The 21,470-nt window shown below is 38.0% G+C and overlaps 1 protein-coding gene across 2 annotated transcripts in view; it reads left to right on the top strand.

The window, feature by feature from the left end:
• Nucleotides 1-21,470, top strand: part of RAB28 (RAB28, member RAS oncogene family) — a 104,161-nt gene that overhangs the window by 70,023 nt on the left and 12,668 nt on the right. For both annotated transcript variants that reach the window (XM_025998352.2, XM_025998359.2), the window contains exons 5-6: nt 11,459-11,562; nt 16,779-16,856. In XM_025998352.2, the coding sequence (XP_025854137.1) occupies nt 11,459-11,562; nt 16,779-16,856 (182 nt within the window). The remainder of the gene's footprint in view (nt 1-11,458; nt 11,563-16,778; nt 16,857-21,470) is intronic.

Genomic DNA, 21,470 nt, shown 5'->3' on the forward strand with positions numbered 1-21,470 from the left:
GATAAGAAATAACTAGGTATATAATAGTTCACTTTTTTATAATGACAAGCATTTAAAGCTTATATGTCTTTATTCTTTTAACTAAAACTCTCAATAAAAGACTGCTGAGTGATCATCCCCCAAACTGATGCTCTTTGTTCTTTGTGAGACACTAGGTGGATTTGGAATTAGATGGCTTGGTTCTGATTCTGGTGCTGCTGATGACTAGCATTGGGACTTTGGTTGAGTTACTCTGAACTTTTTTTTTTTTTATGTGTGAAAGAGATCAATGCTTTACCTATTTGCCAGGAGTATTACAAGGTCCCAAAATGTTTTGCAAATTTTGAAACAGAGTTTAGATAGTTTCCCAAATCTCCTAGGTTCGTTTCTTTCTGTTTTTGCCCTCTCTCATCCTTCTTCCTCATAGTAGCCAAAGTAGTGTTTTCAAAATGCAAGATCACATTGTGCCATTGGTTACAACCCTGCAAGGGCTTCTCATTGCTGAATTTGGATAATATCCTCATGTTATACCTGCTATATGTCCTTACTCTTATTTATTATGCTTCTTGGTTTTTCTCAGTTGTACTCAGTCATTTTTCAAAACTCAGGTTTTATCCCAGCTGTTCGAGTAACTGAAACATTTTCCTTCTCCTGTCTCTTCTTAGCATGGTTGGCTTATCCTCATCCTTTAGATCTCAGATCAAAGAGGTCTTCCATAGCTACCATATAAAACTGGCAGAATTACTATCTTGGTTCCTGTCACTCTCTATCTGCTCCTCCCCCAATTTCAGATTATGAAAATTGTTTCATTGCCTTGTTTATTTGTGTTTACTTGTTTATCTGTCTTTCTCCCTCGTTAATGTCAGAGCCATTTAATGGCAGAAGAAAGGATAGTTCTCCAATATTTCATGTTTTGTTTTTATTTTCCCTAGTAAGTAAAAAATGCAAAAAAAAGACTTCTCAATTTTTAATTAAGTTTAATGTAATTTTGTGATATTCGAGTATGACATAACCATAATGAAAGAGACAATTGTAATGCTTAGATTTTTGTTATTTTGCTAATTATAACTTTAAGTTATCATTAGTTAATAATTCAAGACTCAATGTATACTCAGGAAGAGGTTCATTGTTAGCAAGAATGATATAGATCTATATTTTATGTTAGGTAATCTATATTAGTTAAGGTAATGCTAATTGCTATAAACAGACAATCCCTAAAGTTTCAACATCTTAGCACAATAGAAATTTATTTCTTGTTTGTGTAAAGACCCAAATCAGGTAATGCTGACCATTAGTGGTTCATCCCACTTTCAGAGACCTAGACTCCTTTGATTTTCCTGGAACTGCTGTTTTCAACAGATGGCTTCATGGGTTACCATGAAAAAGGAGAGTAAGGACTGCCGCACGTGGGAGGTTTATATGGGTCAAGCCTAGTAGTGATGCATGTCACTTCTTTCTTCATGATTGGTCAGAAGTTAGTGATATGGCCATACCTGACTGCAAGCTGAGCTGAGAAATGTGGGGTAGGTTGAAGAACAGCTATCTACTCTGGCCATCTTATCTATTTTATTCTTCTTTGTGTTAAGAACAGTGAAGGATCTTAGATTTTACCTTGCTTGCGAGCTAATAAGTTAGCCTGCTACCACTGTGGACACTGGTAGAAGGCATGCGGCTCCTGGTTCAGAGATAAAGGACTTTGTTACTCAAAGCACAGCAAACAAGCAAGGTCAGCTCCCTGTTTGCACTAGTTCTACTTGCTCCTAAGTTCCACTAGAGCAGTGTGAGGAAGCCTATGTAGGTGATGTGCATGCACTGGTTTTTATCATAGCTGAGGAACCCTGAGCTTAGGAAACCTAAATCCTTTGTAATGGATTATAAGTAAACCTCTGAACTTTGGTGTAGAGAGAGATACTATCTTCATTATAATAGACAATGGACAGACTTACACATATCCCTGAGGAAGGCACTATCTCTATGTTGGCTGCTTGCCAAAAAAAAATCTTTGAAAGGGTAGTCCAAAATAAAAGCTGTCATTTAAAAATTTTACTCTTCCCAATTTTAATTTAAAAGATGATATAACAAAGGTACCTGGGTAGCTCAGTTGGTTGAGTGTCTGACTCTTGATTTTATGACCTCAGGGTTGTGGGATCAAGCCCTGTGTTGGGTTCCACTGTGGAATCTACTTGAGAATTCTCTCTCTCCCTCTGCCCCTTCCCCTGCTTGAGAAATAAATAAATTCTTTCAAAAATTGTGTAACAAATTCTAGTATATTTTTGTCATATATTTATGCACATATATACATCTATAATATGTTTACAAAACAGGAGCTTTATTAAATGCATGATTTTGCACCCTACTTTTAAATTTAACATCCTATATTATTGCTTATTTCACTTGAGTCTTTTTTCTTCACCTTTATTGGGAGATAATTAACATAGTATAAATTTAAGGTGTACAACATATTGATTGGATACTCTTACATATGCATAAATGATTACCACCAAGGCATTAGCTGACACCTCCATCACCTCACATAATTATTATTTCATTTTGTGGTGATATCATTTAAGATTTGCTTTCTTAGCAGCTTAATGCTGTATATTAGAATCCTAGAACTTACTCATCTTTCTACTAGAAGTTTGTACCTTTGACCAACACCTTCCCATTTCCTCCAATCTTCAGCTGCTGGTAACCACCATTTTTTGTTTCTCTGAGTTCCACTTTTTTAGATTTTTTTTTTTTCAAAAAAAGATTTTATTTATTTATTCATGAGAAACACACACACAGAGAGAGAGAGAGAGAGAGAGAAATTGAGGCAGAGGCACAGACACAGGTAGAGAGAGAAGCAGGCTCCATGAGGGAGTCTGACGTGGGACTCAATCCTGGGTCTCCAGGATCGGGCCCTGGGCTGATGGTGGCGCTAAACCACTGAGCCACCCAGGCTGCCACTTTTTTAGATTCCACCTATAAGTTATATCATACAATATTTGTCTTTCTTGGTCTTTTTTCACTTAGCATAATGTCCACAGGTTTCAACCATGCTTTTGCAAATGACATGATTTTCTTCTTTCTCATGGCTGAATAATATTCCATTGTGTGTGTGTATGTATAGATATCTATATATACACATCTCTCTCTATATATATCTTTATCTAATCTATACACACACACACACACACACACACACACACACACACTCATCACATCTTTTTTTTTAGGAGGGAGAGGGTCACAGGGAGAGGGAGAGTGCAAGGGTGGAGAGAGAGAGACAGAGAATCTTAAGCAGGCTCCACTCCTAGCCTGGAGCCTAGTGTTGGGGCTTGATTTCAGAACTGTGAGATCACGACCTGAGCTAAAATCAAGAGTTGGATGCTTAACTGACTGAGCCAATCAGGTGCCCCTATACCACATTTTTATCTATTCATCTGTTGGTGGACACTTCGGTTGTTTCCATGTCTTGGCTATTGTGAATAATGATGCAGTGAATATGGGAGTGCAGGTAGCTTTTCAAGATCCTGTTTTTATTCCTGTTGGTTATATACCAAGAAGCAGGATTTTTAAAGGAACCTCCATACTCTTTTTCCATACTTCATACTGCTTTATATTCCCACCCACAATGCAAAAGGGTTCCCTTTTCTACATTCTCACCAGCACTTGTCTCTTTGATGATAGGCATTCTGGCAGATGTGGGGTATCTCATTCTGTTTTAATTTTTATTTCCCAGATGATATTGAGCATCTTTTTGTGTACTTGTTAGCCATTTGTACGTCTTCTTTGGTAAAATATCTCTTCAGTTTCTCTGCCTGCTTTATAATGGAGTTGTTTGTTTTTTCACTGTTGGGCATATGAATTCTTCATATATTTTGGATATTAATTCCTTACCAGAAAAATGACTTGCAAATATTTTCTTCCATTCTGTAGGTTGTCTTTTCCTTTTGTTTGATGGTTTCCTTTGCTGTAGAGAAGTTTAATTTGATTTAGTCCCATTTGTTTATGTTTTATTTTGTTGCCTTTACTTTTGGTGTCAGACCCCAAAAGTCATTGCTAAGACATCAGTTAATAGTCTTTATGATTTTTAAGCCAGAGAGTTTGTGCATGTCTCTTTTGGGACATTTATCTTTCTTCTGATATTTTTTATATTACAAATAACTCTGTGGTGAAGTTCTTAATTTATAATTGTTACTATTACACATCTCTGATGTTTTCTTCAAGATAAACTCTTCCAAGTTGTGTTCTCTGGTCATAGAGTATAAATGTAAGATTCAGCACAGATTTCCAAGTTGCTTTTCAAAACCTAGTAATACCATTTTTCATCAACCCTGGGTGTTCTCATGCTTTTTGTTTTGTTTTCAACTTTACCATTTAAAGGTAAATCTCAGTTCTTTTTTTTTTTTTTTTAAATCCAAAATCTGTTTATTGGGATAGTGTCCCACTCATCTTGATTCAGGGAGCTTTTAGTGCTGCATCCACCTGAATTGCTTTTCCTCCCGTGGGCTGGCAGAGGACGGTGGAGCAGTTGACACACAGAACTACTGTCTGTGCATGGCTGAAGACGGTAGTGATTTTGTAGCATCCCGGGCACTTCATGTCCATGAAGTAGGAGTTGGGGCTCTGCACCAGGCGCTTCTTCTTGTGCTTCCTCTTCTCTTCCAGGGACGGGTGCAGTTGATCCTTCACAAGGGGCATGTTCTCGTGGGGAGGTCGTCACCACCGGAAAGGCAAATTTCAGTTATTTTTTTTACTTGTTTTTCTTTGCATACCAAGATTGAACAATACTTTCACAGGCTTATGTGAAACATTTTTAAAAAGGCCTTTAAGATAGCCTAACATTCTGTCAAATATAATTATTAGTTACCTTTCTGAGAAAATATCACTCTCACTGGATTATTAATATTCCATGAAACCCTGTTGGTATCTCTTGATGTAAATCTAAATTTTAAAATATGAAATATTGTAAATTGTATTTTAAAAATACATTAAACCAAAAATTTTGCGTGTTACTCTTTCAAACAACTTTGTAAGTTTTATTGAAGTTATTATTGCTAACCAAAATTAATTAAGCTTCACATATAATTTCTGTTTCATGTACCATGTCATTTTAGGAGCATGACTGATATAGACTTAGTATTTTACCAACTTTTTTTTCCTTTTCCATTTTAATGTATAGTTAGGATGCTCAGGATGCATGAGCCAAGTAATTTTTTTTCATAGTTGGTTTTGATAGTAAAAAAAATTTGGATTTTCTTGTCTAATATAGTATTAGAATTTTTTCATCTTTGTGTTTTTTATCCCTATTGATATTAACTTTACCAGAAGGCCTAGGACATTGATATCATTGGTTTATTTCCTGCATTCTTATCCTATAGAGTCTTGACCTCCTGTTTTCAGACCCTAGTTTCGATCTTTTCATAATTTCTGAGACCCTTCCACATCAATAAAGTCCTGTATTTTTAATATTTTCCTTGAACAAAAATTTTAAAACTTCTGCCATTTAATTAATGTATGTCTTTTCACTTGTCTTTTCTGTTGGAATAGTCTATCTTCTATAAGGATGATGCTGCCTTCTCCTGAAGCTCTTTTCTTCTTCTTAGATTTTATTTTATTATTATTTTTTAAGAAACTCTATCCCCAGTGTGGGGCTCGAACTCATGACCCTGTGATCTAGAGTCACATAGTCTCGTGCTCTACCAGCTGAGCCACCCAAGTACCCCTCCTGAAGCTCTTTCAAGTGTTGATTTTCCCCTATTGTATCTACCTTATCAGTCAGGACTGGAGGTGGGATAGATGACCTTGTTCCGTGTTGCTCTTTCCAGAACATTCTTTTTTGTCTTCCCTAAGATACCTTAGATTTGAATATCAAGCTATATGTTCATACCTCCTGCTAGCTACTTGTATTTGTTGGCAATATCAGCCAACCCCTGCCTGAATCAACTCCATGAATTTCTCAGAGATTTATTCCAGGTCACGGTTGCTCCATTACTGTTGCTGTCACCATTCCTGGTAATTTCAGTGTCCACACAGAGTATTCTTGCTCTCTCATGTTCCCTGAGTCCTTTACTTCTAGCCTTCCTGCCCCTGACCTATGCTAACATACTTATTCTGAAGACCTAGTATCAGTTTCTGTGCCCTCTCTGTAATGTTGACATCAATTTCATGTATCCCAGTCTATCCGTTACCTCCTGTCTTTTCAGCTAAGCTCCTTGAGTAACTCAACTCCAGTTATTTTTAGACTCACACAAAAACTTAACATCAGTTACCAATTACATCTTAACAATTTTCAATTTTCCTGAACCCCTCCTTACTCAACTTAGATTTCATGCTCCATCAATATAATCGCTTCCTTACATTTACTATCTTCAGCTTACCTGCCCTTCTTTTCAGTAATTGTACATGGTACAGTTTCTCTGCCTAATTACTTAAGTAATTTCTCTGCTTGAATGCAAACCTTTATCTGCTCAACACTTCCATCCATGCAACTGAGTGTGGCTAGAACATTCCTATAATATACTGTATCTCATTTTATTTTTATTTTTCAATTTTTAAAAAAGATTTTATTTATTTATTCATGAGAGACACAGAGAGAGAGGCAGAGACAGGCAGCGGGAGAAGCAGGCCCCCCGCAGAAGCCTGATGTGGGACTTATCTCCAATCTGAGGGTCACGTCCTGAGCTGAAGGCAGACGCTCAACCGTTGAACCACCCAGGTGTCCCCGTGTCTCATTTTAAATCCAAGTAACTGTCTTCAAGTGATTTCTCTGAATGCCTCACATCCCATGTCAAATCCATTAGCATTTGGATTTACTTTTTATCCCAAAAATCTATTGAGAATCTGCCCTACTTTTTTTTTTATTGGAGTTCAGTTTGCCAACATATAGCATAACACATAGTGCTCAACCCGCCAAGTGCCCCCCTCAGTGCCCATCACCCAGTCACCCCAACCCCCCACCTACTTCCCCTTCCACTACCCCTTGTTCATTTCCCAGAGTTAGGTGTCTCTCATGTGCTGTCACCCTCACTGATATTTCCCACTCATTTTCTCTCCTTTCCCCTTTATTCCCTTTCACTATTTTTTATATTCCCCAAATGAATGAGAACATACACTGTTTGTCCTTCTCTGATTGACTTATTTCACTCAGTTCCATCCACGTCGAAGCAAATGGTGGATATTTGTCATTTCTAATGGCTGAGTAATATTCCATTGTATACATAGACCACATCTTCTTTATCCATTCATCTTTTGATGGACACCGAGGCTCCTTCCACAGTTTGGCTATTATGGACATTGCTGCTATAAACATCGGGGTGCAGGTGTCCTGGTTTTTCATGGCATCTGTATCTTTGGGGTAAATCCCCAGCAGTGCAATTGCTGGGTCATAGGGCAGGAGAATCTGCCCTACTTTTTAACCATCTCTACTGCTACCAAGTATTGTCCAAACTATCATCTTCTCTTCCTTAGACTTTTTTTTTTTTAACCAAAAATGGAGGGAATTTTATTGCCTTCGCCTCACATAACTGAAAAGCCCAGTAACTATTCTATCTTTAGGTATGGTGTGATCCAGAGACTCAAAAAATATGTGTATATCACTGCAACCCAGTCTCTCTTGGCTCCACTTTCTTCCCTGAGATTCTTTTTTTTTCTTTTAGATTTTTACAAAAGCTTCCTCAATGGCTTCTCTGCCTTACATTTGACTTTCTCTAGTTTATTCTCAGCAAAACAGCCCAAATGAACCTTCTAAAATGTCATATTACACTGGGTTTTCTTTGTTTTCTTGAAATATGGCCAGTGCACCCTGTGTGATCTGGTTCCTGGCTTTTTTTTTTTTTTTTTTTTTTTTAAGATTTTATTTATTTACTCATGAGAGACACAGTGAGAGGCAGAAACATAGACAGAGGAAGAGGCAGGCTCCCTGTGGGGAACCTGACATGGCCTCGATCCCAGGTCTCCAGGATCATGCTCTGGGCTGAAGGTGTTGCTAAACCACTGAGCCACTGGCACTGCCACGGTTCCAGCTTTTAAAACTCATTTCAGCCACCCTGGCCTCCTGCTTTTCTTTTACTGCTAAACGTAATCTTCCCATAGGGCCGTTGCACTTACAGTTCTATGTATTTTACTTGTTAGTCTCTTGCCTTTATTAAAATGTAAGCTCCTTGTATCTGTAACACCCAGGACAGTGCCTGGCCAAACAGGCACTCATATATTTGTTAACTGAACGAATAAATGATCTAGAAAGTGGTTATCCTTTGGAATTGTTAAGCACGTGTTTATGGAGGCTGTAGAATGGTTGAGTTAAGAGAAATTGCATGTATGTACAATGTTAATGCCTTTTTTACCTTCAGTTGCTTAGATATTGGAAAGATATATACTAAAGTATTATCAGTAGTTGTCTCTAGTTAATAGCATTTTACATTTCATGATTGTTTTTCCGAGTATTTGGGTAATTACTGTTATTAAGAAATTTTTATTCCACTTTCAAAAACAAAACAAGAGAAATAGAAAGTGTGGTTCACTGAAGGACATAACAGAAATTAAATCAAGGCAGTGAGCAGAGAGTGTTATCACATGTATATTAGATGGGTACTGGATAATAATTTTAAAGATGCTCTTAAAAATGAAGAAAGAAAGATTTAACCAGCATCTCACTATAACTTTTTCTTTGGAGTATACATTTCTGGATTATTTAGAATTAAATATTCGAGGAACTGAGTCCTCTTAAGCATTGCCCACTAAATTTAACAGAACAGAAGAAAACTTTGTAGTGAAGTTCTGTGAGGGCCTGTTCTGTATCTGCTGTCTCCTTTGTCAGAATCTCAGTTATTTAAAATAACTGTTATGATTGCTGATGGTTTTTTATGTTCCTAAAATATAGGTGGTGGCCTTTTTTAGGACCTGGATTATATGTTTTTTACCTTTGGGTTCCCACTGCCTACCATAGTGCTTGGCATATGATAGGTACTCAATGAGTGTTTATTGAATAAATGTTGTTTTCAGTTGACCAGTGATAGTACTAGTTTCTCATGGTTATCTTATATTTTTTGTAAGATTTATTTGTTTATTTTAGACAGAGAGAGTGTGAGCCAGCGTGGGAGGGGTGGGATGCAGAGGGAGAGAATCACAAGCAGACTCCCTCCCTGTTAGTACAGTTCCTGATGTGGGGCTTGATCTCATGACCCTGAGATCATGACCTGAGCCAAAACCAAAAGTTGGATTCTCAGCTGACTGCACCACCCAGGTGCCCCATCATGGTTATCTTCATTAGGAAAAACCTTTTGCTTGGGTAGTAAATTTCCCAGTGCTATAGATAAGTGTATGTAGTAGTTAGGGAGTTGGGAGATAGAAGAGAGGGAGGAAAAATGAGAAGGGAAAAACAGAACAATGATAGAGTATTCCATTCAAAAAGATTAGTGCACAGACATGTTAGATGACAAACTTCATGTGTTGTTTTTATTTTTAATTGGACAGTGACATCATTGGGTAATTTTCTTAGTGACATGATTTGTTCTTACTCATGTTGAATTAGGAAAGCATTTTAGCCTCATTATTATGATAAACTAGATGTATAAATGTCAGTGCTAATAACTTAGTATTTTAGTCTTCTACAAATTGATGCCTGTGGTATCTGGACATTTTTTGGCTTGTTCTTGTAAATAAGGTCTCAGTGATGTTTAAGGAACAGCAGCTTGTGGCCAGAAAAGAAAAAAGCTCCATATTATCCAAGCTAAGCAATATAAATGAGACTCAGAAATCCCTCACTAGATCAAAAATCTACTAGAGAAAGATCTCTTGAGCTTACAGACTAAAGACCTTCAATATAATTTTAAATAAAGCCTTTTATGTAGTATGAGAGCATTTTTTAGTTGATTATCAATTGCCACTATTATGTAGGCTTAGTAGATTTGCAAATTTACAAGTTTTTACAAGTCAGTTGGGTCCCTTCCTCAGGAAATCAGTTTAAGTTTTTTTTTCCTATATTGACTCAAAGAGCCTAGTTGTCCTTAAATCCTGTGAATATATTTGCCTTATAATTTGACGGCATTGAGTCAACACCCTTATAGAGTCTGTAGTGTTATAAAAAGAGAAACTATCCAATAAAGGATCACATTTGAAAAAATAGACTATGCTGGATAAAACCAGTATTGGCTATGAGTACCATGCTTTACTTTAAAGCACCTACACCTATTCAAGGAAATATACCCTTACCCATTACTTTCAAAATGTGTACTTTAGGTTTGGAAAGCAACTGAGATGTATGTTTGTGAAATTAAACTGTGGTTGTAAATAAAGTAAACACGCAACAAAATATTGCTATCTTTTGGCACAAAATTAATTCTGTATTTGTTTAACATGAAAGTTTATAGAGATTAAAGAGCTATTGTAATTATTAAAGTAGTTAAACTGTTTCAGAGTAAATATGCTTGGGTAAGTGCATCTTACTTTCAGTTCCAGTTGACCCTTGAACAACATGGGGGTTATGAGTGCCGATCCCCTGCATGCACAGTCAAATCCACGTGGAACTTTTGACTCTCTAGAACATAACCACAAACAGCTTATTATTGACTGGAAGACTTACTGATAGCATAAACAGTCAGTTAACACATGTTTTGTTTGCTATGTGTATTATATGCTATATTCTTAAAATAGAAGAATGCTATTAAGAAAATCACAAGGAAGATAAAATACTTTTACAGTGCTGTACTGTAAAAACTCACATGTAAGTTCAAACCCATGATGTTCAAAGGTCAACTGTAATCATTATGTTTAAACATGTTATACTAATTAGATCTTTTTTGGGTCTCATCAATGTGCCTGAAGCTGTAGGTAATTAGAATGATAAGTTTCATTTTTCAAGTACTTTTCATGTGCTGGTCATTGTGGACTGTCCTTGGATTCACTCTCAGATAACTCTACATAAGATAGGCATATTTGTTATTCTTAGTTTTTTAAATTTGACAAATACCCACCATTTGCTTCAACATGGATGGAATTGGAGGGTATTATGCTGAGTGAAATAAGTCAATCAGAGAAGGACAAACATTATATGGTCCCATTCATTTAGGGAATATAAATAATAGTGAAAGGGAATAGAAGGGAAGGGAGAAGAAATGGGTAGGGAATATCAGAAAGACGAGACAGAACATAAAGACTCCTAACTCTGGGAAACGAACTAGGGGTGGTGGAAGGGGAGGAGGGCGGGGAGTGGGGGTGAACCGGTGATGGGCACTGAGGGGGGCACTTGACGGGATGAGCACTGAGTGTTATTCTGTATGTTGGCAAATTGAACACCAATAAAAAAATAAATTTATTATTAAAAAAATGTATAGAGTCAAGCATAAAAAGTTTAAAGAAATTGCTCAAGGTGATGACACAGCTAGTGTCTAAGCTGGTATATAATATTGGAAAGTAAGTCAAATTTAAGCATGTTAACAGTGAATTGATTGACTCAGATAATCGAGTTTTGTTCTGTTTTTGTTCACTTTTGTAGTTGATTTGGAGCATATGCGAATGGTAAAACTTGAAAAACACTTACGGCTTTGCCAGGAAAATGGTTTTAGTAGCCACTTTGTCTCAGCAAAGACAGGAGACTCTGTAAGTAAAATAATGAATACTGAATATTTTGTTTAATAATAATATTCACTGGAAGCGTACTTCCTAGGTTTAATTTTTGGAACAAATTAATTCCTATTGAAGACATAAAATAGATATGTTTATGCTGTTTATATTATCTTTATAATTCATTTAATGTAAGTATATGGTTATTTTAAGGAATTTAAAAGTACAAGAGTTAAAAAACATAAATTTAAAAAAAGAACATAAAAATCACCTATCTCAGCATCCAGAGATGACCATTCACAACTTCATGTGATTCCTGATAGTTTCTGATACTCTCAAATATTCATGCTATTGCTGTTGCTGCTAGTGAATTGCATTCACTGAATACTTGTTTCGTGACTTGCAAGTGCTGTGCTGCTCTCATTATCTCTGTGCTATAGATGAGTCCTAGAGAGATTATGTAAGGGGAGTCCAGGGTACACAGTTAAGGAGTGGTGGGGATAGGATTTGCAAACCTAATTAGTGACACTCCGGGGTTATTAATTGTACTAAATATTTTAAAAAGTAAGATTATAATATAGAAATGATTCAGTCTTTTAGTTTTTTTTTTTTTTTAGTTTTTTAATTTAATATATTTGCACATAGAAAATTTGGCCATGTCATTTAATATTACTAAATAGGTTTAATAACCCAGCAGATTATTGTATGAGTACTGTATCACTGCAGTATTTTTTTTAACATCCAGGATTTATTTATTTCCTTTTACATCTTTGTCAATTTCGTAGGCCAAAAAAACCCCAAAAAGACAAAAAAATGATATCTTGCTACTTGAATTTCTTTGATTGCTATCAGGGTTGAACTTTTTAAAATTTCATTACCTGTTTATTTTCTGATTGATTATTATCAGAACACTTTCTCCCAAGATAATGCAAACATGGGCAATACCCACACATGCCTTTAAAAATATATAAAATCAGTACCATGGATTGATCTTCTACCTTCACTTACCTTCCTAGGGGGTCTTCTGTCATTTTAGAACTATTTTATTTTATTTTATTTTATTTTATTTTATTTTATTTTATTATGTATGAGAGAGAGCATGAGGGCGGGTAGGGAGGGGCAGAGGGAGAGAAGGAGAAAGCATCTTTTTTTTTTTTGTATGTATATTTTTATTGGAGTTTGATTTGCCAACATATAGCATAATACCCAGTGCTCATCCCATCAAATGCCCCCCTCAGTACCCGTTACCCAGTCACTCCATCCCCCCACCTACCTCCCCTTCCACCACCCCTTGTTCATTTCCCAGAGTTAGGAGTCTCTCATGTGCTGTAACCCTCACTGATATTTTCCACTCATTTTCTCTCCTTTTCCCTTTAATCCTTTTCACTATTTTTTATATTTCCCAAATGAATGAGACCATATAATGTTTGTCCTTCTCCGATCGACTTACTTCACTCAGCATAATACCCTCCAGTTCCATCCACATTGAATGAAGCAAATGGTGGGTATTTGTTGTTTCTAATAGCTGAGTAATATCCCATTGTATATATAGGCCACATTTTCTTTATCCATTCATCTTTCGATGGACACCGAGGCTCCTTCCACTGTTTGGCTATTGTGGACATTGTTGCTATAAACATTGGGGTGCAGGTGTCCTGCTGTTTCACTGCATCTGTATCTTTGGGGTAAATCCCCAGCAGTGCAATTGCTGGGTCGTAGGGCAGTTCTATTTTTAAAGGAGAGAGCATCTTAAGCATCTTAAGAGCATCTTCCATGTCTGGTACAGAGCTTGATGTGGGGCTCAATTTCATTATCCTGAGATCATGACCTGAGCCAAAACCAAGAGTCAGAAGCTTAACCAACTGAGCTACCCAAGTGTCCCTAGAATTATTTTAACTTCCAGTATTTTGGCTTGTGTTTAACCACTTCAGATTTTTTGTGTACTGTGTTGAGCCCTCCTTAAAAATTCTTGTTATTTTGTCTTGAAATGCAACTTTGAAGTGGTTTATTCTTATGGAACCACTTTAAGACTTTAGTGATCCCCATCTTCAGATTATTCCCCTCATCACCTGAGCTTCTAACTGTACTTTCTCTAATACTTACCTTTGTCATAATTCTTAGTAATTTCAATATCTTTGTTTGTCCTCTACCTCACCCCAGCCACTCACTCCCAGGCTCTCATTATCACTACAGCTCTTCTGTTACCTTCTATCTCAATGTCAGACATCCTGGTCACTGACCACCCTTCTGTCTGTCCAGCTCATACCCTTGACTTCCCTAATCCATCAATCTGCAGTCCTGATAGGACCTGGTAGATGCTGATCTTAACCTTTTTAATGTCCCTAACCTCCTTTCATGTCCTCATTTTCCTAATTTTTTAACTTAAATCTCATGACCAACCAAAATCATTGCCATGCATATGCCCTTAATTCCCTTTCCTCTATGACTTTATTGGACTCACTTGGCTAAACCTGAACTCTGGTTTAAACCAAAGTTTTAAACTTTGTGGCAGCATCTAGGCATTTGAACATGATCAGAGAGAAACAGAGAAACATGATCAGAGACCTGGAGGTTTCACTTAAAATCCACAATCACCTCAAGTGGGCCCTTAATACTGCTCGGTAGTTATACCACGTTTCCGTAGGCCATCATCTCTCCCTTTCACATAGATGACTGTTTTCATAGCTTCTTTTCGCTCCTTAGATCTTCAACATTTCCTCATCCATTCTCTCAGCTGATGACTTTGTTTCCTATTTTACAGAAATTTGAAGCCAACAGAAGATAACTGCATACTCTTGCCACCACCTTTACCCCCACCCTTCTTGCTCTCTGTCTCTGTTCCCACATCTTCTGTCTCCTGTACGATTATTGTGAGACAAGCCTTCTGTGCTCCTGGCTCAGGCTTGCGCCTCCACTGTGCTTTAGTCCCATTTCTCTTGGCCTAGTAACGAACAGTGCTCAGCAATTCTCTTTCCTTCCTGCATCATGACTTTTTTTCTGTCTACTGAATTATTCTATCGGCATACAAAATATTATGGCTTCTCATCTTAAAAACAAGAAACTCTTGATCCTACATCCTTCTCGAGCTGTTGCCTTCTTTCTTTCCCTTAGTTCCAGTGGAGTGTGTTTTGAAAGAATTGTCTCCCAGGCTCTCTTTGCAGTTTCTCTTGAACAGTCAGCTGGACTTCTTCACCCAGTATTTCACCCAAACTACTATTATTAAAGTCACCAGTGACCTTGTTTTTGCTAAAAGTGGTGGTTTGCTGTTAGTCCTTATCTTCCTTGAGTTAGAAAATAGTTGATCACTTTCTCTTCTTTGAAATACTTTCCTTGTTTACCTTCCAGGATACTGCAACCCCTGGTTTACTCTTTCCTCACTAACTACTCTCTCTCAGTTCCTTTTTTTTTTTTATTCCTTCTCACTCTGACTTCTGAATATTGCAGTTCCCTAAGCTTAGCCCTTGGATAACATTTTTCTAAACTTATTTCCTTAGTGACCTCATTTAGTCCCAAGGCTTGGACCAGACATCTTTCTTGAACCCAGACTCATATATTCCAACTGGCTGTTCATCACCTCCACTTAGATTCCTAATAAGCAGCCCTAATTTTATTCAGGTTCAGAACTAAATTCTTGATAGTGTCTCCTGAAATCTCCCATAGTCTTCCTCAGTTCAATAAATGGCAGATCTTCTGCTAGTTGCTAAGGCTGAGGAAATTTTAGAATCATTCTCAACTCCTCTTTCTTTTATATACTCCATCTATCTATTGCCAAGTCCTGTTGGTTCTACTTTCATGACGTATCCAGAACCTGGTGACTATTTCTACCCTCTCCACTGCTAGTACTTTGTTTCAAGCCCCCATCATCTCTTAGATTAGTGTCCTTCTGGCTTGTCTTTTTGTACCTTTGTTCTTCTGTAGTGAGAGTACTCAATACAATAATCAGATCGACCCTGTTAAAATAGAGGTCATCAAGCTACTTTCCCATGGCTTCCATTTAACTCAGAGTAAAAGCCAAAGCCCTTCCATAGCCTACCAGATCTTATATGATTTATACTCCCTTAACCACTTTGCTTATTTTCCTTACAGTCCCTCTCTTTCTCTCCATTCCACCATGCTAGCTTTCTTATTTTTCGTGAATGTTGACCATCAGTGAACTATAATGTATAATGCTATTTCGAATGTAAAGGACATAAGCCTTTTGGGGATATGTGTATCTCTCTCTCTCTCTGTCTCTCTCTCTCTCTCTCTCTCTCTCTCTCTTTTTAGAAATCAAAATTAAATTAGTTGCAATATTCAGTAAGTAATCACAAGATAAGTAGGGATAAGAATATGATAAGACATTTATGAAGCAGAAACAAGTATAACATTATAGGCAATGTCTGGATTGAAGTCCTAGAATCATAGTGGGACCAGCATAAGCTAGGTATGTATGAAAGGCTGTTTACAGAAAAGTACTGTTGATTTTTGTTTAAGGATAACAGATTATACTGCTCCTGCACCAATAAAAAGAATACAGATTACTAAGTTGTTTTGTTCAAGAAATGATGGAGAATTTATTGAAATTGGTGAAAGCCACAAAGATTATTAAAGTATTGGAAGGTGATCTTTTAAGATAGGCTAAAGCCAGATCAAAAGACCAATAAAGAATTGCCAGTGAAAACCTGGGTGCTAAAATACAGACTAATTTATTTTTCCCAGGACTTTCAGGAGTCTGTTATGCTAGTAGTCGTTTTTTTTTTAAATGTGGTATCTGTAATTAATTCTCTTATGTTAAAGTTTTTTTAATGTAAGGGTGCCTGAGTGGCTCAGTCATTAAGTGTCTATCTTTGGCTCAGGTCATGATCTCAGGGTCCTGGGGTTGAGCCTTGTGTTGGGCTCCCTGTTCAGCAGGGGGTCTGTTTCTCCTGCTGCCCCTCCCCCTGCTTGCGCACTCTTGCGTGCTCTCTCTCTCTCTCAAATAAATAAAATCTTTAAAAAAATAAAACAAAAAAGTTTCAATGTAAATTTTTAGAGATAAATGTCTGTGTTTAGACTAATTTAGTGAATTGCATGATTTTCAAATTATGATTTAATCATCTAAAATTATTACACTTAAAATGTTACTGTATTTAACAAAGCTATTTTTGGAGTAACCTGGTACATCATATTTTCACAATTCTTGATGTTTATCATTTTTAAAGAAAGTTAAATTTATTTAAAGGTAACTTAAGCATGCCTGTTTTAAATCATTTAAACCTATTTTTGTTATGTAGGTCTTCCTGTGTTTTCAGAAGGTTGCTGCTGAAATCCTTGGAATCAAGTTAAACAAAGCAGAAATAGAACAGTCACAGGTGATTATATTGAGCTTTATATTTCTACAAAACAATTTATTTCCTAAAAGACATTAACTTTCACCACTGACTCCTATCACATTTATGCATCCTATGTACATATCCCTAAAAGCTTTAGGAATAAGTTGTGTTTATGAATGAATCAGTGTTTTTTGTGGAAGATGGAAGATGTTAACTTTTTGCCCAATTATGATACCCTTAAAACTTCATATTGTCCTAAAATTGAGATTAATATAATACAAAGTTCATCAGTGGTTAAATAATGAGTTAAGATGCTGACCATATTGTTTTATACTTCCTTATTTAAGTTCTTCCAGGATTATTGTACTACAATATCCTTTTTTATTTCATACATAATCCCAACAATTTATCTAAGTTCAGTCTTAGAGTTTACTCCATTTGGCATCCTCTGTGTTCACTTTGGTGAAACATTATTTTTTCTTTAAGTCTGTGTTCTCTGTTCTTCTCTAAAATATCCCCCACTGTAATGACATTAATTCTTGGTGTTATTTGATTGGTAATTTAATACACAATTTAATAATGGTATTAATTGTTGAAGATTTCTGAATTCCTTCACTATTTCTACACAGTTCTTACAAATGTAAATACCAATGATTAAGCACTTAAAAATACCACCATAATAGTACACCAATTCACATGTTTGATAGAACGAAAAATCAGAGTAGGAGCCTAGAGTTTAAAGTTAAGCTTTTGGTTTGCTGAGAAGCAACAAATAAATTACATTTTTCCTCAATTCTGTCCACTCTATGCCTACCCCAGATAGCTAAAAAGATATAATTGTCTTTTCCCATCCTTAATTTTTTCTTTAATTCTTTCAGTGTTCTGTGTCTTATTTTCATGGTCACTGTGTGTGTGTATGTGTGTGTGTGTGTGTGTGTGAGAAAACAGCAAATTTCAGCTGAAAATTTTTTATGCTGATGTGATTGATTCTAGGATTTGATTGCAATATTTGAAACTCCGGAAATATATTTTTATTAATCATTTTACAAAAGACATTTATTTCAGCACTTATTATGGTCAGGCACAGTGTTATGGCATCTTATGCCATGTAAATTACTCCCAGACACATAAAAATCATTACAATGGACTCTTGAACAACATGGAAGTTGGGGGCATTGACCCCCTACATAGTTGAAAATCCATGTGTAACTTCTGATGCTCCCAAAACCTAAGCGTTACAGCCTCCTGTTGACTGGAAGCCTTACCAACAGCATAAACAATTGATTATGTTATTTTGTATGTTCTGTGTACTATATACTGTATTCCTTCAATAAAGTAAGCTAGAGACAAGAAAATGTTTTTAAGAAAATCTGAAGAGGAGGAGCAGCTGGGTGGCTCAATGGGTTAAGCTTCTGACTCTTGATCTCAGCTCAGGTCTTAATTACAGTGTTGTGAGTTCAAGCCTCCATGCTGGGTGTGGTACTTACTTAAGAAAAATCATAAGAGGAGGAGGGGCAAGATGGTGGAAGAGTAGGATCCCCAAGTCACCTGTCCCCCACGAAATTACCTAGATAACTTTCAAATCATCCTGAAAACCTACGAATTCGGCCTGAGATTTAAAAAGAGAACAGCTGCGGGATCCCTGGGTGGCGCAGCGGTTTAGCGCCTGCCTTTGGCCCAGGGCGGGATCCTGGAGACCCGGGATCAAATCCCACATCGGGCTCCCGGTGCATGGAGCCTGCTTCTCCCTCTGCCTATGTCTCTGCCTCTCTCTCTCTCTCTCTCTCTCTCTCTCTCTCTCTGTGTGACTATCATAAAAATAAATAAATAAAAATAAAAAATAAAAAGAGAACAACTGGAATGCCATAGTGAGAAGAGTTCGAGCTTCTATCAAGGTAGAAAGATGGGGGTGTGGGGGTGGGGAGGGGAATAAATAAAAAGCATCCAAGGGGGAGGGGCCCAGCAAGGAGTGGGCTAAGGCCACGCAGCAAAGCCCCCAGGACAGGAAAGCACAGTCCGGGAGAAGCAGGAGCTTCACCAATCTTCCCGGAAAGAAAGGCGCATGCCGGGAGTTGGAGCAGCATCCCAGGAGGGCGGGGATGCCCTCAGGCTCCCAGGGGCACCAACAGAGGACCTGCGCCCTGGGGGAGAGCACGCCACACCCGGCGGTAGAGCTCCCTAAAGGGCTGCAGCCCGTGCGGGGTGGGGCGGGGAGCAGCTTGGACGCGGCTCGGGCGGAGGCTCCGCGGAGGGAGCTGCGCGGTCCCCAGCGCGATTCCAGCCGCTCAGGCCCTGGAGCCCAGGGCCCCGGGGGACACAGGCCAGGATCCAGCACTCCCCCCAGGACAGGCAGAGGCCGGGAGGGCCCAGGACAGCGAGGAGGGTCCTGCCGCTGGGCAGCTCCGAGCTGTGTAGACCGGCGGGCCAACGCCCCCGGAGCATCCAGGCCCCTGCGGACTGGGAGCTGTGGTAGTTCCTGCTGGATCTGACTCCAGGGCTGGAGAGCTGGCTGCCGCCACTGTTGTTCCTCCTGGGGCCTCACAGGATAAACAACCCCCACTGACCCTCACAGTGGCCTCACCGAACAAACAGCTTAAACAACTTTCACTGAGCCCTGCACCAGGCAGGGGGTTGAGAAGCAACCCCCATGTGCTCACACCTGAAAATCAGCACAGCAAATTCCACTCCCCCAGAAGACCAGCTAGACGGACAGGGGAAAAGTAAGTTATCGACAAAGCAGCACTGGAAAGTTCCAGGGGAAGTCGAGGGATTTACAGTATACAGAATCAGAGGATACTCCCCCTTGTTTTTTGTTTTCTGTTTGCTTCCCCCTCCCTTTTTTCCTCTTTTCTTTTTTCTTTTCTTTTTTTCTTTTCTTTCTTTCTTTTTCTTTTCTTTTTTCTTCTCTTCTCTCTTCTTCTTCTTCCTTTTTTTCTTTTTCTTTTCTTTTTTCTCTTCTCTCTTTTCCTCCTTTTCCCAGTACAACTTGTTTTTGGACTCTGCACTGGGCAAAATGACTAGAAGAAAAAATTCACCTCAAAAGAAAGAATCAGAAACAGTCCTCTCTCCCACAGATACAATATTTGGATTACAATTCAGTGTCAGAAAGCCAATTCAGAACTACAATTATAAAGCTACTGGTGGCTCTAGAAAAAAGCATAAAGGACTCAAGAGACTTCATGACTGCAGAATTTAGATCTAATCAGGCAGAAATTAAAAATAAATTGAATGAGATGCAATCCAAACTAGAGGTCCTAATGATGAGGGTTAACGAGGTAGAAGAATGAGTGAGTGACATAGAAGACAAGTTGATGGCAAAGAGGGAAACTGAGGAAAAAAGAGACAAACAATTAAAAGACCATGAAGATAGATTAAGGGAAATAAACGGCAGCCTGAGGAGGAAAAACCTACGTTTAATTGGGGTTCCCATGGGCGCCGAAAGGGACAGAGGTCCAGAATATGTATTTGAACAAATCATAGCTGAAAACTTTCCTAATCTGGGAAGGCAAACAGGCATTCAGATCAAGGAAATAGAGAGATCCCCCCCTAAAATCAATAAAAACTGCTCAACACCTCGACATTTAATAGTGAAGCTTGCAAATTTCAAAGATAAAGAGAAGATCTTTAAAGCAGCTAGAGACAAGAAATCTCTAACTTTTATGGGGAGAAATATTAGATTAACAGCAGACCTCTCCACAGAGACCTGGCAGGCCAGAAAGGGTTGGCAGGATATATTCAGGGTTCTAAATGAGAAGAACATGCAGCCAAGAATCCTTTATCCAGCTAGGCTCTCATTCAGAATAGAAGGAGAGATAAAGAGCTTCCAAGATAGACAGAAACTGAAAGAATATGTGACCACGACACCAGCTCTGCAAGAAATATAAGGGGGATTCTGTAATAGAAAGAGGAAGTCCAAGGGAACAGTCCACAAGAACAGGGACTGAATAGGTATCATGATGACACTAAATTCATATCTTTCAAAGGTGCAGAGTTTCAGACTGGATAAAAAAGCAAGACCCATCTATTTGTTGTTTACAAGAGACTCACTTTAGACATAAGGACACCTACAGCCTGAAAATAAAAGGTTGGAGAACCATTTACCATTCAACTAGCCCTCAGAAGAAAGCAGGGGTAGCTATCCTTATATCAAATAAAAAGTTTATCCCAAAGCTGGTAGTAAGAGATGAAGAGGGACACTATATCATACTTAAAGGATCTGTCCAACAAGAGGACTTAACAATCATCAATATTTATGCCCCGATTGTGGGAGCTGCCAAGTATATCAATCAATTAATAACCAAAGTTAAGATATACTTAGATAAAAATGCACTTATACTTGGTGACTTGAATGTAGCGCTTTCTACAATCGACAGGTCTTCTAAGCACAACATCTCCAAAGAAACAAGAGCTTTAAATGATACACTGGACCAGATGGATTTCACAGATATTTGCAGAACTTTACATCCAAACACAACTGAATACACATTCTTCTCAAGTGCACATGGAACTTTCTCCAGAATAGACCACATACTGGGTCACAAATCAGCTCTTAACCGATACCAAAAGATTGGGATCATCCCCTGCATATTTTCAGACCATAATGCTTTGAAATTAGAACTAAGGAACCTGTGAGAAGAAGTGTGGAAGGATTTC

The sequence above is a fragment of the Vulpes vulpes genome, chromosome 14 (assembly GCF_048418805.1).
Source record: "Vulpes vulpes isolate BD-2025 chromosome 14, VulVul3, whole genome shotgun sequence".
NCBI classification, from domain to species: domain Eukaryota; kingdom Metazoa; phylum Chordata; class Mammalia; order Carnivora; family Canidae; genus Vulpes; species Vulpes vulpes.